We start from the raw sequence: 19,901 nt of genomic DNA, 5'->3' as shown, positions 1-19,901 counted from the left end.
CAATATGGCTGTAAATAATTTACATTAACAAAGTATAAAATTTAAGTTAGTAAAATTCATATATTTGGACTTTATTCAATAAGCTACTCTAAAAACAATTCCAGGCAGGGGCGCCTGGGTGGCTCAGTTGGTGAAGCGTCTGCCTTTAGCTCAGTTCATGATCCCGGGGTCCTGGGATCGAATCCCACATGGGGCTCCTTGCTCAGTGGGGAGCCTGCTTCTCCCTCTCCCCCGCCCCCACTCATGCTCTCTCTCGCTCTCAAATAAATAAAATCTTTAAAAAAAATAAAAACAATTCCAGGCAAATACTATACAATGTGAAATTTTTTTCATGATTAAGATGTCTTTTTTTTAATCATTAGAATCAACGTGAAATCACTTGTGTTAAGAAAGAATATGGAGGGCGCCTGGGTGGCTCAGATGGTTAAGTGTCTGCCTTCGGCTCAGGTCATGATCCCAGGGTCCCGGGATCGAGTCCCGCATCGGGCCCCTGCTCCTTGGGAGCCTGCTTCTCCCTCTGCCTCTCTCTCTCTCTCTCTGTCATGAATAAATAAATAAAATCTTTAAAAAAAAAAAAAAAAGAATATGGAGAGAGAACCACATAAGAAAAAGAAATAGAAAAAAATTATTTAAATAATTCTGTTTTCCAATTAGTGTAAACATCTTTCTCATGTCTTCCTTAGGGCACATAAGCCTCTGGATTCTGACAGCACATGTGGGAAAAGGCAGTATATGCCGAGAATCTAATAAAAATTGGATTCAAAGAACCTTGCCACTCCACACCCTGCCAAAGCAAAGAATCATGACAGCATTTTAATCGGAGGATTCTATCACCACCTGTAGGTTATGTAATGCTTACTTTCTGGAATAACAGAGTGATCTTAATACCAATATTGGTACGTCCGGAAATAATGGACTTTAGGCAAAAGGACCACAGACACCCTTTCATCGGGATCTTACTGCTTCTGTCTCCGGTCCCAATCACAGTGTGTGCAGGCCTGTTTCTTATTAAAGCACTCTCAAGTCAGACCAGTGTCCCAGGACGCCAGTCGCAGGTGAGCAGGACCTCACCTAAGAGGTAACTACATGTGTGAAGCGTCACTAGTCTCTACTATGAAGTGCTCTTCTCCACTCCCAATGCCCCCCAACGCCCCCGAAAAGAGAGCAGCAGGGCCTAATTAATTTTCCAATGGGTGATGAAGGCCCCCCAACTTTCCTGCTCTGGCCACTGACAGTCCTCTCCCTACATGCTTGCTGTTATTGCACAAGGAAAATATAGATGGGAAAAACCTAAATACAAATGCTCTAAAGGAAAATTTTGTTTATACTTCAAAATATGATGTACTAGATTTTATGGAATTATTTTATGAAAATCACATTTGGAAGAAGAATAAGTAGACATTGTCTTCTAATAATAAACATACCCTACACTCCTGCAGGAGGAAAGGGTTTTCATTTTTCAGAAAACACAAATCCTTTTAAGGAATAAAAGTATAACATTTTATAAAAACAATGCACTCTTCTTTTAATGAATACTGATCAACTGTTTGCTAATTAGATAGAGATGTCCCATGGCGTTTACCCTTAATGTTGTACAGATGTGAGTGGTATTCTCAATTACAGATTTTACAGAGAAACAAAACCCTTTTTAATTGTATCCGTGTCCTGAAAGAATGCATTCTACTTCATTTGGTCTGTTTCTCAGAATCCAACTCCAAATAGCACTGCTGCTAAGAGAGACCAACAAGCTCACCTCTGCCGTCCCCCAGTAAGAGGGAGTAAACACGCTGCCGCACCGGGCGGTAAACGAAAGCCTGGCTGGGTAGAGCTTGGTCGAGGGCGTCCTCCAGCGTGTTACTGCATTCGATCTCCCCGCTGCTCATAATGTTGTACACCAGGTAGCTCTCTGCCTGGACGTGATGCGCTCGAGCAACCTGTGAGAAATTCAAATACAACTGCTTTCTCCTCGAAAACAAAACAGTAACCTTCAAGAAAAAACCAACCCTTTTTATCCCATGCCAGTGTTTTCAGGCACTCAGAAATGGAGTGATGGTCCCTCAAACTCATGACATTGGGCTGGCATTGTTTCCTTTCCTTGGCACTTCTAGGCTCCAAACTGTCAATTACTCCTGCACCTCCAATCTCCAACCGCCTACCAGACTTACCACACCGACTTCTGCGGCATCTCAGAATTTTGTCTACCTGATGATAAGCATCACTATGAAAGACTCTGACTGAACCCAGGCCACTTCTCCCCTCTCCAACCCACCCTCCACAGCATCAACATCCTGTCTCCTTAGAAACAGGTCCAGTCACTGCCCTCCACAAAGCATCTGAATGGCTACCACAATCTTCACCCTAACATTCCAGGCCCCAATGTGCTCTTCCCATGATACCACTCCACCTCACAGAATCCAGTCACAATAGTACACCTTCACTGTTCCTCAGGAACACTCGATCCTTCTCCATCTTCACTTGGGCTCCAGGAAATGTACCCCTCAGGGCCTTCCTACCCTCCCACTTCATAAGCTCCTCTCTCGTTAGGGTTCACCACCCTGTCTTCTGCTCCCAACCAGAACTCACCTCCCCTCGCCTAATGGGGCTCATCCCACATTTACCCTAGTTACCTTGTCTGATCTCCCCTAGTCAACTAAACTTCCCTGGGATCAGAATCTGTGTCACATTCACCTGTTCAGTAATTCCTTATTGAGCAAAACACACGTGCTGCACACCCGTTTCTGCCTTGCAACCAGCAATGTTGGCACAAGGTCGGTGATGAGACACAGGGCTGCATTCCACTTTCTCCTTAAAAAAAGGAGCTAAGCGGCGCCTGGGTGGCTCAGTTAAGCCTCTGCCTTCGGCTCAGGTCATGATCTCCAGGGTTCTGGGATCAAGCCCTGTGCATCGGGCTTCCTGCTTGGCGGGGAGTCTGCTTCTCCCTCTCCCTGCTTCATGCTCTCTCTCTCAAATAAATACATAAAATCTTAAAAAAAAAAAAAAAAAGCTAAGATCAGAGGCCTATAATAACCTACATACAGGTTTTATTTTTTTCTGTGAAGAACATTTTTCTTATTTTCCTATTCCCTCTCCCATTTCTGAGTCTTTTGTAGTGTAGGAAGTGATTTACCCAGATTACTACTCAAAATTCAATCCAAACAGTCTGCCACAAAAGGCATTTAAAATGTGGTGTTACTGTTGGTGGGAATGCAAGTTGGTACAGCCACTTTGGAAAACAGTGTGGAAGTGCCTCAAAAAATTAAAAACAGAGCTACCCTATGACTCAGCAATTGCACTCCTGGGTATTTACCCCAAAGACACAGATGTAGTGAAAAGAAGGGCCATATGCACCCCAATGTTCATAGCAGCAATGTCTGCAATAGCTAAACTGTGGAAAGAGCCGAGATGCCCTTCAACAGAGGAATGGATAAAGAAGATGTGGTCCATATATACAATGGAATATTACTCAGCAATCAGAAAGGATGAATACCCAACTTTTACATCAACATGGATGGGACCGGAGGAGATGACGCTAAGTGAAATAAGTCAAGCAGAGAGAGTCAATTATCATATGGTTTCACTTATTTGTGGAACATTAGGAATAGTATGAAGAACATTAGGAGAAGGAAGGGAAAAATGAAGGGGGTGGGAATCAGAGGGGGAGACGAACCATGAGAGACTATGGACTCTGAGAAACAAACTGAGGGTTTTAGAGGGGGGTGGGAGGATGGCTTAGCCCGGTGATGGGTATTAAGGAGGGCACGTACTGCATGGAGCACTGGGTGTTATATGAAAACAATGAATCACGCATCACTACATCAAAAACTAATGATGTGATGTATAATGACTAACATAATAAAATAAAATTTAAAAAATAAAATAACATGCACATAAAAAATAAATAAACTTCAGTTTTCTCATCTGTAAAAATAAAAAAAAAATGTGGTGTTAGGACAACCTGGAATGTCAAAAACTGTGAATCGGTGTTCTATTTATATATACTTTTAAGTAGTTCTAGTTATTTTGATTCATTTTTGCAGAATTGAGTCTTACTCTTTCTATTTCTCCCTTTCTTCAGATATAAAGTAGGTTTAATAAAAGTGCCAACCTCACAGGACTATCCTGAAGATTAAATGGGTCAACGCAACGGTTAACGAGAACTCTGCACATGAGGCCTGGCACGCAGTGCATGGTCCCCGGTGTCGCCACTGTCACGAGCCTACACATGTTATAAAATGTCTATCTCCTTGCTGAAATGTCTTGAAACCAGGATGGCAGACAAGCTAGCAACTTTAAGGTCAGTAAGGTTAAAAAATATTTTTTAAAGGACTGTTATTTGATACTCTAATGGAAGATCGTTGGAAAGTGAACTATTTCTCTATGTGCCCCTTTTGATACTGAATCCATCAGAAACATCATAGTTATGTTTTTTATGATCCTTTTGAGACAAACAGCTTCTGACTTATTTTCCTATTCCCTCTCCCATTTCTGAGTCTTTTTCATTTCAAGAGAGGTGGTATTTTGACAAATCTATCTAGAAAGTTGTAATAAATTATATTCACCCTGCCACGAAATCTTCAATTTTGGCAACTGTACAGAATTTGAGGTGTTTTCTGGGTGTATACACGGTTTTTCAGGTAAGTTCTCTACAATTAGAACTTTAATTCACTAACTGGATCAGAATCATTTAATAAGTACCTTTTACCTCTGTTCTTAACTATAAATCTATATAGCACTCTACACTTGGAAAAGCCTTAACATATTCACCTAATCTAAAATTCTAACATAATAATTCAGTTTATCCAACATTATGGAACCAAGTAATTTACGCTTCATATTTAACTGATTTTCCAAAATACTCTGTTATGGAGCCCAACTTCCCCTGCAGGCAGGCCTCCCACCACTCTCCTCCCCTTTTCCCCATCCAAGGCTCTTCCACTGCTGCACTTCCTGAAGGAGTAAGCACTCCCCAGCTCCAGCCTTTGCCTCCAAGGTACTCCTCAAACCCCGGCCATCTGACCTCCACCAGGCCCCCTGTGTGACAGTGGCTCTCTCAGGCCACGAAACCCTCCTAACAGCCACCTAGCCCCAATTCTACTTTACTCTGCAGCACCTGACGGTCCTCACTATTGCTCCTCTCAATCTTGAAACCTGCCTCCTTGGGTTTCTGCTGGGGTCACCGCTCCTCATTCCCCTCCCTGTCTGACCAGCCCTCTCTCGGGGCATGTTTTCAGAGGGCTCAATCCTCTCCTTGGAGGGTTTCCATTACCACGTACAGTCGGATGACTTCCAGATGTCTGTCTCCTGCCGAGTAATGGAATTGAGGCCTGTTTTCTAAGCATCAGATGGTCTTCCCTAGCTATCCTGTGTCAAACCTCTCCTCGCCCATCCTTAAGTCATGGCAACCCCCATCCCAGAGCACAGGAGGACCCCTACCTCCATAGCAAGACTTACTTTTCAGTGTTTCTTCCTCCCCTTTGCCATTGTCCTAATTCTAGCTCTTTTGTCTTCCACCTTGGTTTCTGCAACAGCCACATTAGTCCGTTCTCTGCAGTATAACCAATGTTTCAAAAAACAAATACCTGATCACATCACACCCCTGCTTAAAGATATCTAATACCTTCTCAATGTGTATAAAAACTAAGTCCTAAATTCTTTCATGATACACATGCTGCCCTCTGTCACCCAATCTGTCAGAACTCTCTTTGCAGGAAACTGGGTGAGATGACCAGGGTGTCCAGTAAAAGAGCAAAGGCCAAGGATGGGTCCTATTGGTGTGGTGAATGCAAGTCAGGGTTTGTGAAGAGCCCAAGCCCAGAGAGGACATGTGCAAGGCCATACACAAACGGGAAATGGGTGTGAGTTGGGAAACAGCGGGGGCCAGGTCAAAACAGAAAAAGCAGAGGGCCCAGAGTGGTACTGTGCATGCCGATGGGTGATGCTGCCTCGTGCTCGACTGGAGTCCTGGGCCAGCTGAAAAGCAGACCCTGCCCTCCTCTAGGCAGTGAGGCACCCCGCATGCTCTCCTTCTGCTCTGCCCTTCCTCCGCCTGTGTGCCTTTCCCTGTCCTGTCCTTCAGGCAAACTGTTGGAGTGGCTCCAGGGCCTACATCACGTGCCACCTTGGAAGCCAGGCCTAAGTCTAGGAGCAGGGTGGCTTCCTGACAAATTCCTCCATGCTCATGCTTCTAGGCTACCGACCATGACTGTCTCACCCTTCCACGTGCCATCAGGGAACACAGATGTCATCTCAAAAAGGGTCAAACTTGCAGTCAGAGGCCTGGGTTCAAACCCGGGCTCTGCCAGTACCAGCTGTGTGATTGCAGACAATGTCACTTAGCCTTTTCACACCCATGTCCTCATGCGGTGATGGAGGCAAGCCCATCTAGGATCAGAACTGTGTGGCGGTTAAGGGAAATAATGTGAATAATACCCTCTGGTCACTAGTGGAGAATCATCTCTGCATGGTCTATATTAAACTAGCATTCCTACATCCAACCTCATAATAAAACCAAATAAATTTAAGCAAAGTTAGATTTAGCTCTTCTCTGTTCATTTTCCTGACTTTGAGTCTATTCAGGCGATGTCTAGTCCTCTGCTGAGACGTGGGCTCCCCTGCCCCGTCCTTCTTTCCTACTGTCTGACCACACTTCCACCTGGAGCTCTGATTCTGCCCTTCCTCCGATTTCTAACCCACATTCTTTTCCTTCTATGAAGCACTTAAGGACACTTCCAGGTAGGATAATTTTAACCCCTTAATACTTTCTCACCTGAAACTCTCTTAATGTATGTATCACATCCTACTTTGGACTATAATTTTTTATGTTAGTAAATTAGCGTATCTGCTACAATGTATGTAATACAGAAAGAGGTGAGAGACTTTTCAAGACAGGACAACCCATGTAGCTGTACAGGAAGCAGGGAAGATGTCGCTAAAGGAGAGGCCCTAAAGATATCAGAGAAAGGGAACACCACCTTCGAGACTTCGTGAGCAGCTACTGTGAGACAGTGTGACAGGCAAAAGGGGCCGCGCAGGGAGAAAACGAACAAGACCCTGGCCTCACAGCGCTATCACAAGCACAAAATCCCAGGGAGGTGGGCACCACAGCAGGAGCCACACGGTGCTTGGCCGGGGGCCATCTGAGTGGGTGGCCACCCAGCTCTACAGAACAGACCAGCACAGGGGCAGGGGACGTTTCCAGGAGGGCCACGACAGACCAGGGACTGGCCAGCTGGAGAGGAGGTGAGGTGCTGGCAGGCTGTAGTCTACTCAGGGTTACTGTTTCTACTCTTTGAAGAGTTATGAATGCAAATAAAGGGCTTTATTTCTGCATGGAGCATGGTAAGTGGGTTGGAAAGGGCAAACAGAAGAATTGTTAGAGTTACTGGGTAATCCAGAAAAGAGGCAGCTTACACTAGGGTGGGGAGACTAACTGGATAGGTACGAGTAACAAGACAGAGAGAGAATTCCCAGGTTTGTGACTTGTGTAACTGGATGGAAGATGGGGACACCGTCAGGAACAACAGAAGGTTTGAGGGTAAGAGATAACATGTGTAACCCACCTAGCACAGAACCTCACACGTAACAGGTGGTTAATAAATAGCCCTCCATAAAAACCCTCAAGGACTCTCTGTCACTTTCAGAATTAAGTCCCAGCTCCTGGTGGGGCATATAATAATCTTCACAGTCTGGCTAGACTCCACGTTTTCCAACCTCTCTCCCTGTATTTCCCCTCAGACCCCATACTCCAGCCTACTGTTCTACCTCGTGCCCCAAGGCAACAGGTATTTGTCTATTTGTTATAAATTTCAGCTCCCATGAAGGTCTGGCTCTACTTCTACCTCTTCAGGAGCGTCTCTCTGTATTTAACCCACAGCGATCACTCTCCTCCAAACTCCTAGAGCTCTCTTTTATGACACGCATGTACCCATATCAAGCCTACTTTATAATGTGAGCTTCCAATGCATATGTCATACTTCTCAACTACACCGCTAGGATCCTGTTGTGTGTCCCCCACAGTGCCTGAACTACAAGAAGTCAGTAACTGATTGATATATTTTCCCAATCATGACACCCAGATTTGGCTGGGCACATCTACGTACCTTTAAGATTTCGGGGTCTGAAACCATGGTTACTTGTTTGACTTCAGGCTCCGTATTCATGAGGTCTTGTTTAATTGCAGGGTCTATACACATGGGTGCTTCTAGCTCAAATTCGGGATCTGCCCCTAGAGGTAACTTTTGCTTGATTTCAGTGTGTGTACATATGGGAACTTCTCGCTTAGATTTAGAGTGAACTCCTTGCTTGGATTCAGGGTCTATACACATGGGAACTCCTTCCTTGGATTCAGGATCTATACACATGGGAACTCCTTGCTTGGATTCAGGATCTATACACATGGGAACTCCTTGCTTGGATTCAGGGTCTGTACGCATGGGAATTCCTTGCTTGGATTCCGGATCTATACAAATGGGAACTCCTTGCTTGGATTCAGGATCTGTACACATGGGAACTCCTTGCTTGGATTCAGGGTCTGTACGCATGGGAATTCCTTGCTTGGATTCCGGATCTATACAAATGGGAACTCCTTGCTTGGATTCAGGATCTGTACACATGGAAATTCCTTGCTTGGATTCAGGGTTTGTACACACGGGAACTCCTTGCTTGGATTTAGGGTCTGTACACACGAGAACTCCTTGCTTGGATTCAGGGTCTGTACACACGGGAACTCCCTGCTTGGATTCAGGGTCTGTACACACAAGAACTCCTTGCTTGGATTCAGGGTCTGTACACACAGGAACTCCTTGCTTGGATTCAGGGTCTGTACACACGGGAACTCCTTGCTTGGATTCAGGGTCTGTACACATGGGAACTTCTTGCTTGGATTCAGGGTCTGTACCCATGGGAACTCCTTGCTTGGATTCAAGGTCTGTACCCATGGGAACTTCTTGCTTGGATTCAGGGTCTGAACTCATGGATACCACCTGCTTGTCCAAAGTCATTAAACCCTTGGGTTTTTGGAAAAACCACGGAGATATCTGTCCTGGCAAAAGATATGATGCCACACCCTTATAAAAAAGAGCTTTGTTTGGTCCCAAAGGTAACATCTCTTCTAGCTTTTTCTCACCCTGATGTAAGCGAAGAACTTTAGATATATGGTCTGCTACAGCTAAGATAATGTTACCCTTTTTGTCAAAGTTCTCCTTTACAGAGGTATAGGAAGACAAGCATTTGTACCGAAAGCTTTCAAACATGCCCTCTGGGATTATGTCGTTGCCAAGCAGGCAGGCCAGAAGAGGAAGGTCTGCCAGGCTGATATCCAGACTCTCACAGAGCTTCTCTCTACAGAGCATGACAGTATTGAGACTCTCCAGGCAGAGATCACCAATTGAAAAGTAGGGACAAGTATCATAAATTAAGTAGTCAGTGTCTTCTCCAAGAATCCCAAGACAGTTATTCTGGAGGCCATAAGATGCCACCTCATAGTCGGCCTCTTGTAAGGAACACAGGGTTTCCTGACCCAGGGTCTTCAAAGCAAATCGTGTAAAGATGGCCAGCCCAGATGGGATGAAGAACATGTTTCTGCCTGGTTGCTCCTTGTGTGACTTGATATAATGGAAAATCCTGGAGATCTCCCTATTGTTCTTGAGTCTTCGTTTCACCCATTCACCTCTCTTATCCTGCTCCACCATGCCATCAAAGAAGAATATCAACTTGATGCCAACAGCTGTAAAAGTCTTAACAAAATCCCGCAAAGCAGAAAAGTATTCCCGCCACTGGCCACCGCAGATCCAAGATTCAGGAGTATACCAGTATCTGAGACAACACATGGCGTCAACCACAATGGTAGGAGTACATCCAGGATGCTTGTTTCGGTGGTGTTCTGCCAGTTCTTTGAAATTCACTACTGTACATATATGTGGGCAGGTACTGCCCACAAATCCCTGCAAACCTCTCACACCCATAACTGAACTCCTGGAAAGGATCTGGAAAGGAAAATAAATTAGTAATTATGGCATTACCACTGGATATACACCTTTTAAAGCAAACACAGACAATATTTAATATTCACTCTCTAGTTGCAAAACACTCTAGTCACTAGTAAGATATGGAACATGACATACTGGTTAGGAGCCTAAAGGGCTTTCACTGAAGACAAAGAAGCACTTTACCCAAGCACGAGTCACCAGAGCCCACCTTCACGAGGGCCACACAGTGTAGCAACCTGCTAAGATTTGTATGAAGACTCTTATTCAAGGGATTTCTCAACCAAATTAAAAAATAGGACAACAGTTTTCAAAGAAGTATTATTTCCCATCTAGGAACTCAGAAGTTAATTTTGAAAACCTAAAACATATATAGGTACATACAATATCCATGTTTCTCAGAATAATTTTACTGAGTGAAAAAAGGCAGACCAAACAGGTGTACACACCATAGGACCCATTTGTATGAAATTCTAATTCACTGAGAGTGGGGCTGATCGGTAGCACCAGATTGCAGGCAGTGGTGTTCTGGTGTGGGGCAGGCAGGAGGGAGGGATTTATACAACGGAAACTTTCGGGGTGATGGACATGTTCACTACTTCAATTGTGGTAATGGTTGGACAGGTGAAGACATGCTAACCCTTGTCAAATTATACACTGTAAAAAAGTACAGTTTACTATCTATCAAGTACACCTGAATAAAGGTATCAAAAAGAAAAATACATATTCTGTATGTATTTCTGTAACATCTGAGTTGGTGACTGACTGACTTTCTGTAACATCTGAGTTGGTGACTGACTGACTTTGAATGGAAAACTGCCCACTCTGAAATGCAGAAACATGGTAGTTCAAAGAGTTAGAATTCAAAATCTGAAAAAAAACTAAGCAGAGTACTTTAGATGTCATTGGTCAGAAAAAATTCCATGATGACATCTTTGATCTTAACGGCCTACGATTTTCACTTTGGTTTTCTTTAAGACTCATCAGGGCTTCACGTCCATTGATAAAACAAACAAAAAGTCCTTATTACACAGACAGCTCTAGGAGAACAAACGAAGCCTCTCCAGGCTTGGGGCTGAGGGAGGCAGCCATCAGGGGCTGACACACATCCGTGAATGAGGACTCTGGCCTCACGGTGCGTGCGCTTCCCACCAGACAGCACTGGGCACTCAAGACACAAAATCTCCAGGCTTTAAAACAACTCTGACAGGCAAAAAGCTGTAAGCTCCATTTCACAAATGAACAAACTGCAAATAATTTACTACGTTGAGAAAAGGTACCCTTACAGAAGACTATCTTTTAAGAACTTACTGCCTGTTAATGGACACTGGCCCCTCAAAAAATTTGAAATTATCTATTTAAAAGCCATTAATACTGAAAATACATAAACATGGAGTGGACATAAATTTCACACATTCATGTTGAACTTTAGAGAAATCTTGCTTGTTAAGTTATTAAATACAATGGAATACACAAATCCATAGACCCCAAACCACTGTAGAGCAATCACTAGCAAAGGATTTACCTTGGGAACACTACCAAGGTGTGAGTTTTTGAAGCAGAAACTGGACTTCATAACATGATTATCTGGGCCTCCGGGTATGGATCCTATGTTTACTAAGGTGACGCTGTATTTCTGAAGCCAGTTTTTCTCATGAGATTCCAACACAGTAGTTTGGCTCAGGTTTGGAAAGAGAATGGAAGAGCACAAAGAAGGGTGGGTCAGAGTGGATTGAAAAAACAGTGCTCAGACTTCACAAACTCTATCTAGGCCATTATTCTATGCCTAGCTTTGAAAAAAGCAGGCTTGCAGGGTGTGCTGATGATGAACAGACCAAAGGCAAATCCTACAGATTCGGACTCTTTCTGCATGGTGAGACGAGACTCCGGGGCTTTCCCAGGTTCCCCGGGGGGTGCTAGGCATCTGCCGGAGCGCACCATCAGTGCCTGGGGGTACCCGCCCAGCAAGCCCACCAGTGGCCAGTGGGAGCTCCTCGCGAGGCACTGGCCGGCTGCAGACACACGTGAAGACAAAGCCGAAGCAGAGCGGAACAGCCCTCAGGCCCGGCTCCCACACAGACGTGGGTTCGCGTTTGTGCAGCAGCTCTGCCACGTTTGGGTTGGCTGCCTTCCCTCACCAACAGAAAGGGATTTTTGTTTCAAGCATTTTTCTACTAAAACTGCAAGAGACAACACTGAGTTGCTCAAAACACTCTCCTCTTTATTTTGGGAGAAGTCAAGCTCAGCCTCTGCTTTGATTTTATTCAAATGTTTTTCTCCTTTCCCACCCAGCAGTGAAAAGCTCACTATTATAATTAAACATGTACTGGTTTTTCCTCTTTCACACTGCCAATTTCTCACATTTTGAATCACAAATTACTTCAGGAATGCTACGTTACAATGTGCTCTTCTATGGCATTTACAAAAACAAATTTGGATAAGCGAAGACCTGGGAACTTGTGACACTGGATGATGCCTTCCGGTACCGCAGCACTTCAAGGCGTCCAGTGCTCCCGCCACCCACCCCTCAATGCTCTCAGTGTGCTGTACAACGAAATGCCTAAAAAAGTAAGTTCTGTGGGTTTTACCTTTCCTGAACAATTTTAAGGTTTTTTTAATATTGCTAAGAGCATATACAGCTAACCCTTGAACAACATGGGTTTGAACTGCATGGGTCCACTTATACGTGGATTTTTTTCAGTAAATATAGCACAGTACTGTACATGCATTATCTCCTCCTTGTGATTTTAATAACGTTTTCTTTTCTCCTGCTGACTTTATTGTAAGAATATGGTATATAATACATGTAACACACAAACTGTGTTAATCGACTATTATCAACAAGGCTTCTCATCAACAGCAGGCTATTAGTTAAGTTCTTGAGGGGTCACAAGTTATTTGTGGATTTCTGGTTGTGCGAAGGGGTCGGTGCCCCTAACTTCCACACTGCTGAAGAGTCAACCCCACTGAGGTTTTTCATTCTTTAAAGGTAGTTTTAAAGATCGTGGCAAACACATATGTATATATGTACATATACACACAATTTTCATTAGTTAGATAATTGTTGTTTAGAAAGAAAACAGATGTCTCATTAGGGAGGAGTCTTACTGCCCAAAATGGAATCTGGGAACCACTTCCATTAATGTGGGCCTCCTTAGGGCAAATGACATCACTCTGTCATAGCCCCAGCACCCAGCACTGTGTCCAGCATGGTAGGGGCCCAGTAAGCACTTGTGAATGAATAAGTGAAGGCACTGAAGGGCAGGTGTATAAAGAGAAACCAGGAATCAACCAGCTGACAGACTCCAACTGCAGGCAAAGAAAAGAGCAGGGAGCAAGTAGCTGACAGACTGGTTTGGGAAACAAAGCATTCGATGCAGGAAAGTTTACGGAGGAGGAGCCGGCAGGCACAGAAGTACAGCTGGAGCGGGTCGCACTGGGAGGGGTCGCGCTCCTAGGAGAAGCTTCCTTCCACACAGCTGGACCAATCCCAACATCCTGGGTTACCAGAAAAGGAGGAAAGAGAAGTCCAAAAGCTCCCTTATTCACAATATTTCAACTGACGAACACAGAGACATGAAGAGTGCCGGGCCTCAGCAGACAGATCAACCTGTCTGCCATGGATGGAAGGGGCCAGAGTACCTCTGGACACAGGGACAAATGGACTCAGGGACAGCCCACAGATGGAAGGGGGGGTGCAGAGGGCACTGTCTGCAGGACAATCGGTAGCAACAGCAGTGACCACCTTAAAGCACACCCAGCATCCGACAGCGTTAAAGCATAATTTTCAAAGGCTAAGAGACAACCCATGCACACATAAATTAATGAGGGAGCCATCAAAATGGGAAGCTAGTTCAGAGGGCTTTGAAGAGCTGGAGTTGACTGAAACAAGCTATTTTCAGTTGGAGACAAATCAGGTTGAAGTCCTACAAAGGAATGAAATCAAAACCTTTGGGTTTATTTTTATCAGAAATAATTTGCATCTCTACAAGACAAAAAATCTACATATTAACATGTAACATCAGGGTCTGGGCTCTAATCAAGAGTAACCAGCAAAGTCAGAGAGCTACATTTGGTCGGAAGACAGAACAGCCTTGGGTGACTCTGTTGAACAACGGCCCATGTGACAGTAACAACATAAAAACATGCAGTCCTTTTCCCTGGCTTCATTTCCAAGTCTTAGATAATGTTTCTTCCACTGGTAACATGCTGGCTGGGCCTGGGCCCTCAGGGAGGGCCTCCTGTGGCTTGATGTGGATCATCTGAGGCCTGCTCTTCTTCCCCTGCCTCCCCACTAACTCCCCTACATACAGAAACATACGGGACCCCTTCACACAGCAAGGCAAGACCAGGGACTAAAAACTCCCAAGAAATGAATGCTTACCCCACACCAGCATATGGGAACATGTTAGCTCAGTGTTTACTGAGTATTTATGAATGCACAGACCAGGTGAATGAGTAAGCTAAGAGTGGCTGCCACCTGGGTTGGTCTCCATGCCTCAGAGGACCACCACCCAGGGCTCATTAAACTGCTGACAAGACGCTCTCCGGGACCAGATTTCAGTCAGGCTCCTCTGGGCCCTCCTCTCAACTAGGCCTCAACCTTGGGCTTCCATGTACATTCTGGCTGAGTCTAGTTTCAGCAAGAGTCCTGCTGAGTCTGCCTGGAGAAAATCCCTACCCTTGATAGATGGTCACCCTCAAGATCTGATCGAAGGCTTCATCCCCTTGGTTCTCAAGGACCTCCTCCCTCTGCTGGCAGGCTACAAATCCCCAGGTGTCTGCTGTGTTCAAAGCTGAGCTTAGTTCTCTCCCCTCGTGCAACAGTCTTAAGTGAAGTCTTCCTTACTGTTTTAGCAAGTGTCAGTATATTTCTTCTTCAACACTGCATCTCTAAGAAGCTTATTCAAATGAGAAATGGGAAGCCTATAGCTATTATGATGTACATTGTGTGTCTAGGTATAGATGTCCAGACTCAGGATGTTCTGGAGGACCCTCCGGAATACAGTCAGGCCATGGCCACTGATGCCAAGATTCAGAAAACTGGTGCATGGCTGATGTAGACACTCCGTACTTGGTAGGATGACCCCTCTTAGCTGTGTCCTAGGAAGAAGTGACAGAATCTAGGCAGTACAGTACAGTCGATATACGGAAGGGCTCTAGTGAGTTCAAATTCTAACCTCCACTTAATAGCAGTAAAATTTTGAGCAAGTTACTTTATTCTATAAGCTTCATTTTTCATATCTCTAAAGAGGTTTATAAGATCTACTTCATAAACTGTGATGCAGTTTCATTTATATTACAAATTTATTCATAAAACATACCATCAGTTGCCTGAAGTTTAGTAAAATCAGCCCAGCACCAGTCAAAATTCTTAAATTATTTCAAAATTTAAAACAAAGCCATACAAGTTCTCGTGAGGTTTTACTGTATTTATGATTTTTCAAGCTAGTTTACTTTAGTATCAGGAATGTATTTATTTATAAAAATTTGTCTCTAAAAGTAGCCATGCTCTTTGCAGAAAATTCAGAGACAGCACAAAGGAAAAAACAAACAAACAAACAAACAAACTACTTATAATCTCATCTTCCAAAGATAAGGACTACAATTTTAGGGTACATATTTCTAATTTTTATTATTCATTGTTTTTAAAAATTGGGATACTCTTGTCCTTTCTGTAATCTACTTTTGTGTCTTAATTTACCACGAATATATTCCCAGATCACTGTGTTAACCTTCTCCTGCAGTGTTATTTTTAATGGATACACAGTGCCATAAGTGTGTATCACATCTCTGTATATAAATCTTTGAGTACATCCTGAGCACTTCCTTGGGACAAATCTTAGATATGAAACTGTTGAGTCAAAGAGCAAGCACATGGTGGTCCTTTTTTCTTCAACAGGATGTCATTTGTAGCTGCCATTCATTAATACTCAGTTCTCCTCAACAATACCAGGTGATCTCCTCAACAATACCAGGTGTTTAAACATGAATCTGGTTTACTCCTTTAGCAAGTACCTTTAGGTCATTCACAAGAGCAGACACTAGCTATGACCAAGACACAGGGCCCTGCCCTCTAGCAATTCACACTCCAGCAGGAAAACATTCAACCCACAACAATCACTTGGGCAGAGCTGTAGCTGGGGGAGGGGGTGGCAGGGGGGGATGCTCAGCAGGGAGACCCAACCCAGATCCAGGATCCACAATGGCTGTCCTGACTAAGGGCAGTGGAAGTGAGCCTGACAAAAGGCAGGAAGGACAGGTGCGGCCACAGCGAGATGATGAGTTGGCAGGCAGATGGGAGGCACAAGAGTCACAAGGAATGAGGATTTTTAAAGTCTGTAAGATATCTTTTCTTATCAGTAAATGGATGTTTCTAAGGTGCTTACAATACACCTGTTCTACTAAGTAGTTTAACCTGCAACTTTATTTATATTATAAATGTGTATTTTATTATAAACGCTTGAGGACAGCACAGGAAAAAAAAAAAAACCCACCAACTCTCAGTATGGCTCGAACCCCGATTTAAGGGAAGAAGAGTGAGGAGATGAGGATGCACACAGGGCCAGACAGTGAAGGGGTCTGCCACGCACATGTATCTGGACTTCAGCCCAGGGGAAATCAGATACTGGTCTAGGCTCTAAAGTAAATACATCTTAGAAACACTGCCCTGACTCTGTGGAGAGAGGATGGAGAGGTGAGACTGAAGATGAATGAGGGGCTCTGGCTGGCACTGTTTGTTCTGCTGCCCAATATCCAAACCTCTGTTTTGGAAGAACCCGAAGGGATGCAGAGTCCCAATTCCTACTGCAAAGACAAAGGAGGTAGAGACCCTCTTCTGGCTTCCACACACCTACCAAAGACAAGAGTTCTGAATTCCCGTATTTGCTCAGTAAATTGCTCCAGGCCCTGTGCTAACAGCTATGGACACAGCAGTGAACCAGACAAAGTCCCTGACGAAGAAATGGGCCCTGAGAATGGGAGTGAAAGGCACAGGGTCTGTCAGAAAAGGAAGTCTGGCAGTGTGTCCATGTGTCAAAATGCAAGATATCGTACACTTACTCTACAAGGCGACCAGCAGCCATCTCTAGTCCCACTGGGCCAGCATCAGTTTGTTCAGACTCATGAAAGGCATGCCATGCTGCACCAGCAAAGCAGGCCAAAGAGCTGGTGCTGGGCAGCAGTCAGCAAGGTGTGCTATGTTAGAACACCTGCCTGAGGTCATACACACTAACAGTGAAGCCCAGATCTTGCCTCCAAAGCCCATGTACCTTTCACTAGGCCCCACCCCCACCTAACTGCTCCATCTGAGCATTCTGGTTGCTGCTGCCCCCAGTGCTAGAAAGACCACTCACTGCACAACTGTCCAATGGGTGTCCTTAGTCCAGAGAGCTCTTCTTCCTGAAGGTTCTCCCAGTCAGAAGGGTACTCACAGAATCATCAGGATCGAAGGGGCAATCCAGAACACTGGGCCTTTCCCTAACCCTCCGAGGCTCTACAAAACCCCTTAAAGGACAATGACACATAATGTGAAAACCAGTGTCACTCACTGAACATAGATAAAGATGCACGTAGGCCTGTAAAATTTATGCGTTTATCCAGAATTCAGGGTAAGAATCCAATGTAAATTCATGAGTTAAAGCTAAAACAATTTATTCATAAGAGACTTCTTCAGGCTCTTATTTATCATCTATGGACTCTTTTCTATTCAGTTCTAACAAGGAGGTCCTACGTCCACAGTAGAGAAAAATACAGAAAGGGCATCTGAGGCAGGCACATGGATACCAACGGCAGTAGGAACCGTCGAAAGCTGACCAGGGGAAAGCAAAAGAACAGGAAAACTAAACCTGACAGACACAAAAACTCCAAACAAGTAACAAACAGGGCAACAGCTGTCCGGTCCTCAACAAATCCTACCCCGTTTACATCACAACGTAACAAATTATGTTTACAATGTTTACTTGAGATCATTAAAGAAAGTTTATGCTACATCCTGCACATTCTATTAAGAAAGCAGGGAAATAATATATTTTAGAAAGACTGCCATCCTAGATGGGAGATTTTGGTGCTTAATGGGCAAAAACCCAAAACTCATCTATCCAGAAAACTCTGCTGTTTCAAAGAGACTTTTCTCTTATCCTGGTTGGCAGTGGTTTTATTGTAAGTGACTTTACAGTAACTTACTACCCTCTGGGCTAAAGCACGAACAGGAACAGCATACCGCTGCACACTCTCTTGGAACTTCGAGTGCACATGTGGGACTCTGCAGCTAGAAAGGCATGCTAAAGGATGGATACAATAATTTAGTCCACACTACAGTAAACATTCTATAATAAAAGCAATGGATTCTCACTTATTGAGTAATATTTGCTTATAAGGAAAAGGGTGCTCAGGAGCGCGTTTTTTTGGTTGGCAATGGCTCTGATTTACTGTGTGACTGAAGACAAATCATTTAATCTCTTTGTAGATCACTGATTCCCTTTTTGGTAAAACTTAAATGATGATTTACCCTCAGTTTGGTAGATTTTAAACTACTACTACAAAATCCTTTAAAAATATCTTTATATAAATAACTTAAACCTTAAATAACATGTTTTTAGTCTCTGAAAATTTTTCCAACAGAACACCTTACAAAGAAACAGACATCTAAAAGCAAATTAAAATAAAGTTATTTATACCTGTTATAAAGCTTTATAAAAATAACTGATAGCATCAGGGTTGCCTCATTTTCAAACTAATAAAAGAAAGCATGCAATGAATTCCTCTGATTTTCCAATGTATAGCTCTAGCTTCTATGGCGATCAAGAGCTGCTTTTATGACCTCAATTAAGTGGTCTTTTCCCTCTTACCATTAACCTTTTCTTGAAAGAGGTGAGAATCCAGCAGTGAAATAAATCAATACATACATTGTTGCAAAGGTTCTGCCAAATGCACTGAGATGCCAATCTGTGGCATCTTCCTCCTTGACGGCAAACTAAAGCCAGGTTACAGCAGGAATTTGGTCAGCTCCACTCGTTCCTATTTTCCCACCAAGCCTCAATAATGAACACACACGTAGGGGGAGGTCTGAAGGACAAGAGTGCAAATACCAAGACAGCAGGATAAGATAAATGGCCAGTTTCATAGGGATCCAAGTTGTGTAAGGCCTCAAATCTACACATTTGAGATCCTTCTTTTTAAAAAATACAAAATTATAAACACAAGACCTCTGAGGTATTTCCCAGTGCCTTGGAAGGGGTTCATGAGAGGGAGGGACCCTGACGCCTGATCTTCATTAGCTTTACAGTAAATCTACCCCATAAATGACACCCAGATTAAGGTCCAGGGATGGGGCAGAACCTCAGAATACGAAAACCTACAAGTGCCCTCAGATGTCACCTACTGCGGTCTTGTCCCTTTACAGATGAGAAAACAGCTGGCCAGAAGTGATTAGAGATCTCCGTATGTCTGGAAGATTAGGTAGCTGAGAACGACACGAAGGAAGTGAGAGGCAAGATGGTCAAGAAATAGTATGTATGGAGAGGTGAGCAGTGAGGGGCTTGGCACAGCGAGTAAGGGGAGCACAAGTGGCATTCTGAGACGACAGGAATGACAAGGTCAGGGGGAAACCACTATGGCAGAGCTTAGGGATGGCAAGAGATGGGGTGGTGAGGAAACCAGAACACAGAGAATGGGTGAAGGCTGTGCTGGTGCAGAGAGGGCAGCCCCTAGCAGCCAGGTCTACACATGGACAGGTCCTAGAGCACGTAAGAGGTGAGGCCATGAGAAAACAAAAGGCTGACATACAGAGGAACTGTGGAATACTGCTGCAGACCAAACAACACACGTCATACGTGATCGGTCAGGAACCTGATGCTGCAGGCTTGTTCTCCAAGCTTTCCTCACTCTGAATCATTTCCTCAAATGCTCAAGCCAAAA

At 44.1% G+C, this 19,901-nt stretch overlaps 1 protein-coding gene across 5 annotated transcripts in view; it reads right to left on the bottom strand.

Annotated features, from left to right (window-relative positions):
- Positions 1 to 19,901, bottom strand: part of FAM120B (family with sequence similarity 120 member B) — a 35,271-nt gene that overhangs the window by 14,275 nt on the left and 1,095 nt on the right. For 2 of the 5 annotated variants that reach the window (XR_014148087.1, XM_081829343.1), the window contains exons 2-4: positions 11,509 to 11,662; positions 8,100 to 9,983; positions 1,754 to 1,934 (exon numbers count right to left, since the gene is read on the bottom strand). Coding sequence is in view for 1 of the 5 variants with exons in the window: in XM_081829343.1 (XP_081685469.1) it covers positions 1,754 to 1,934; positions 8,100 to 9,983; positions 11,509 to 11,559 (2,116 nt within the window). In the remaining 4 variants the exon portion in view is untranslated. Of the gene's footprint in view, positions 1 to 1,753; positions 1,935 to 8,099; positions 9,984 to 11,508; positions 19,710 to 19,901 lie in introns of those variants that run through there. The other 3 variants (XR_014148089.1, XR_014148090.1, XR_014148088.1) reach the window with 2 other exon arrangements.

The sequence above is a fragment of the Leptonychotes weddellii genome, chromosome 8 (assembly GCF_054177405.1).
Source record: "Leptonychotes weddellii isolate Sample4059 chromosome 8, ASM5417740v2, whole genome shotgun sequence".
Taxonomy (NCBI): domain Eukaryota; kingdom Metazoa; phylum Chordata; class Mammalia; order Carnivora; family Phocidae; genus Leptonychotes; species Leptonychotes weddellii.
The sequence above is the reverse complement of the archived record's forward strand: the minus strand, read 5'-3'. Positions and strand labels throughout refer to the sequence as shown.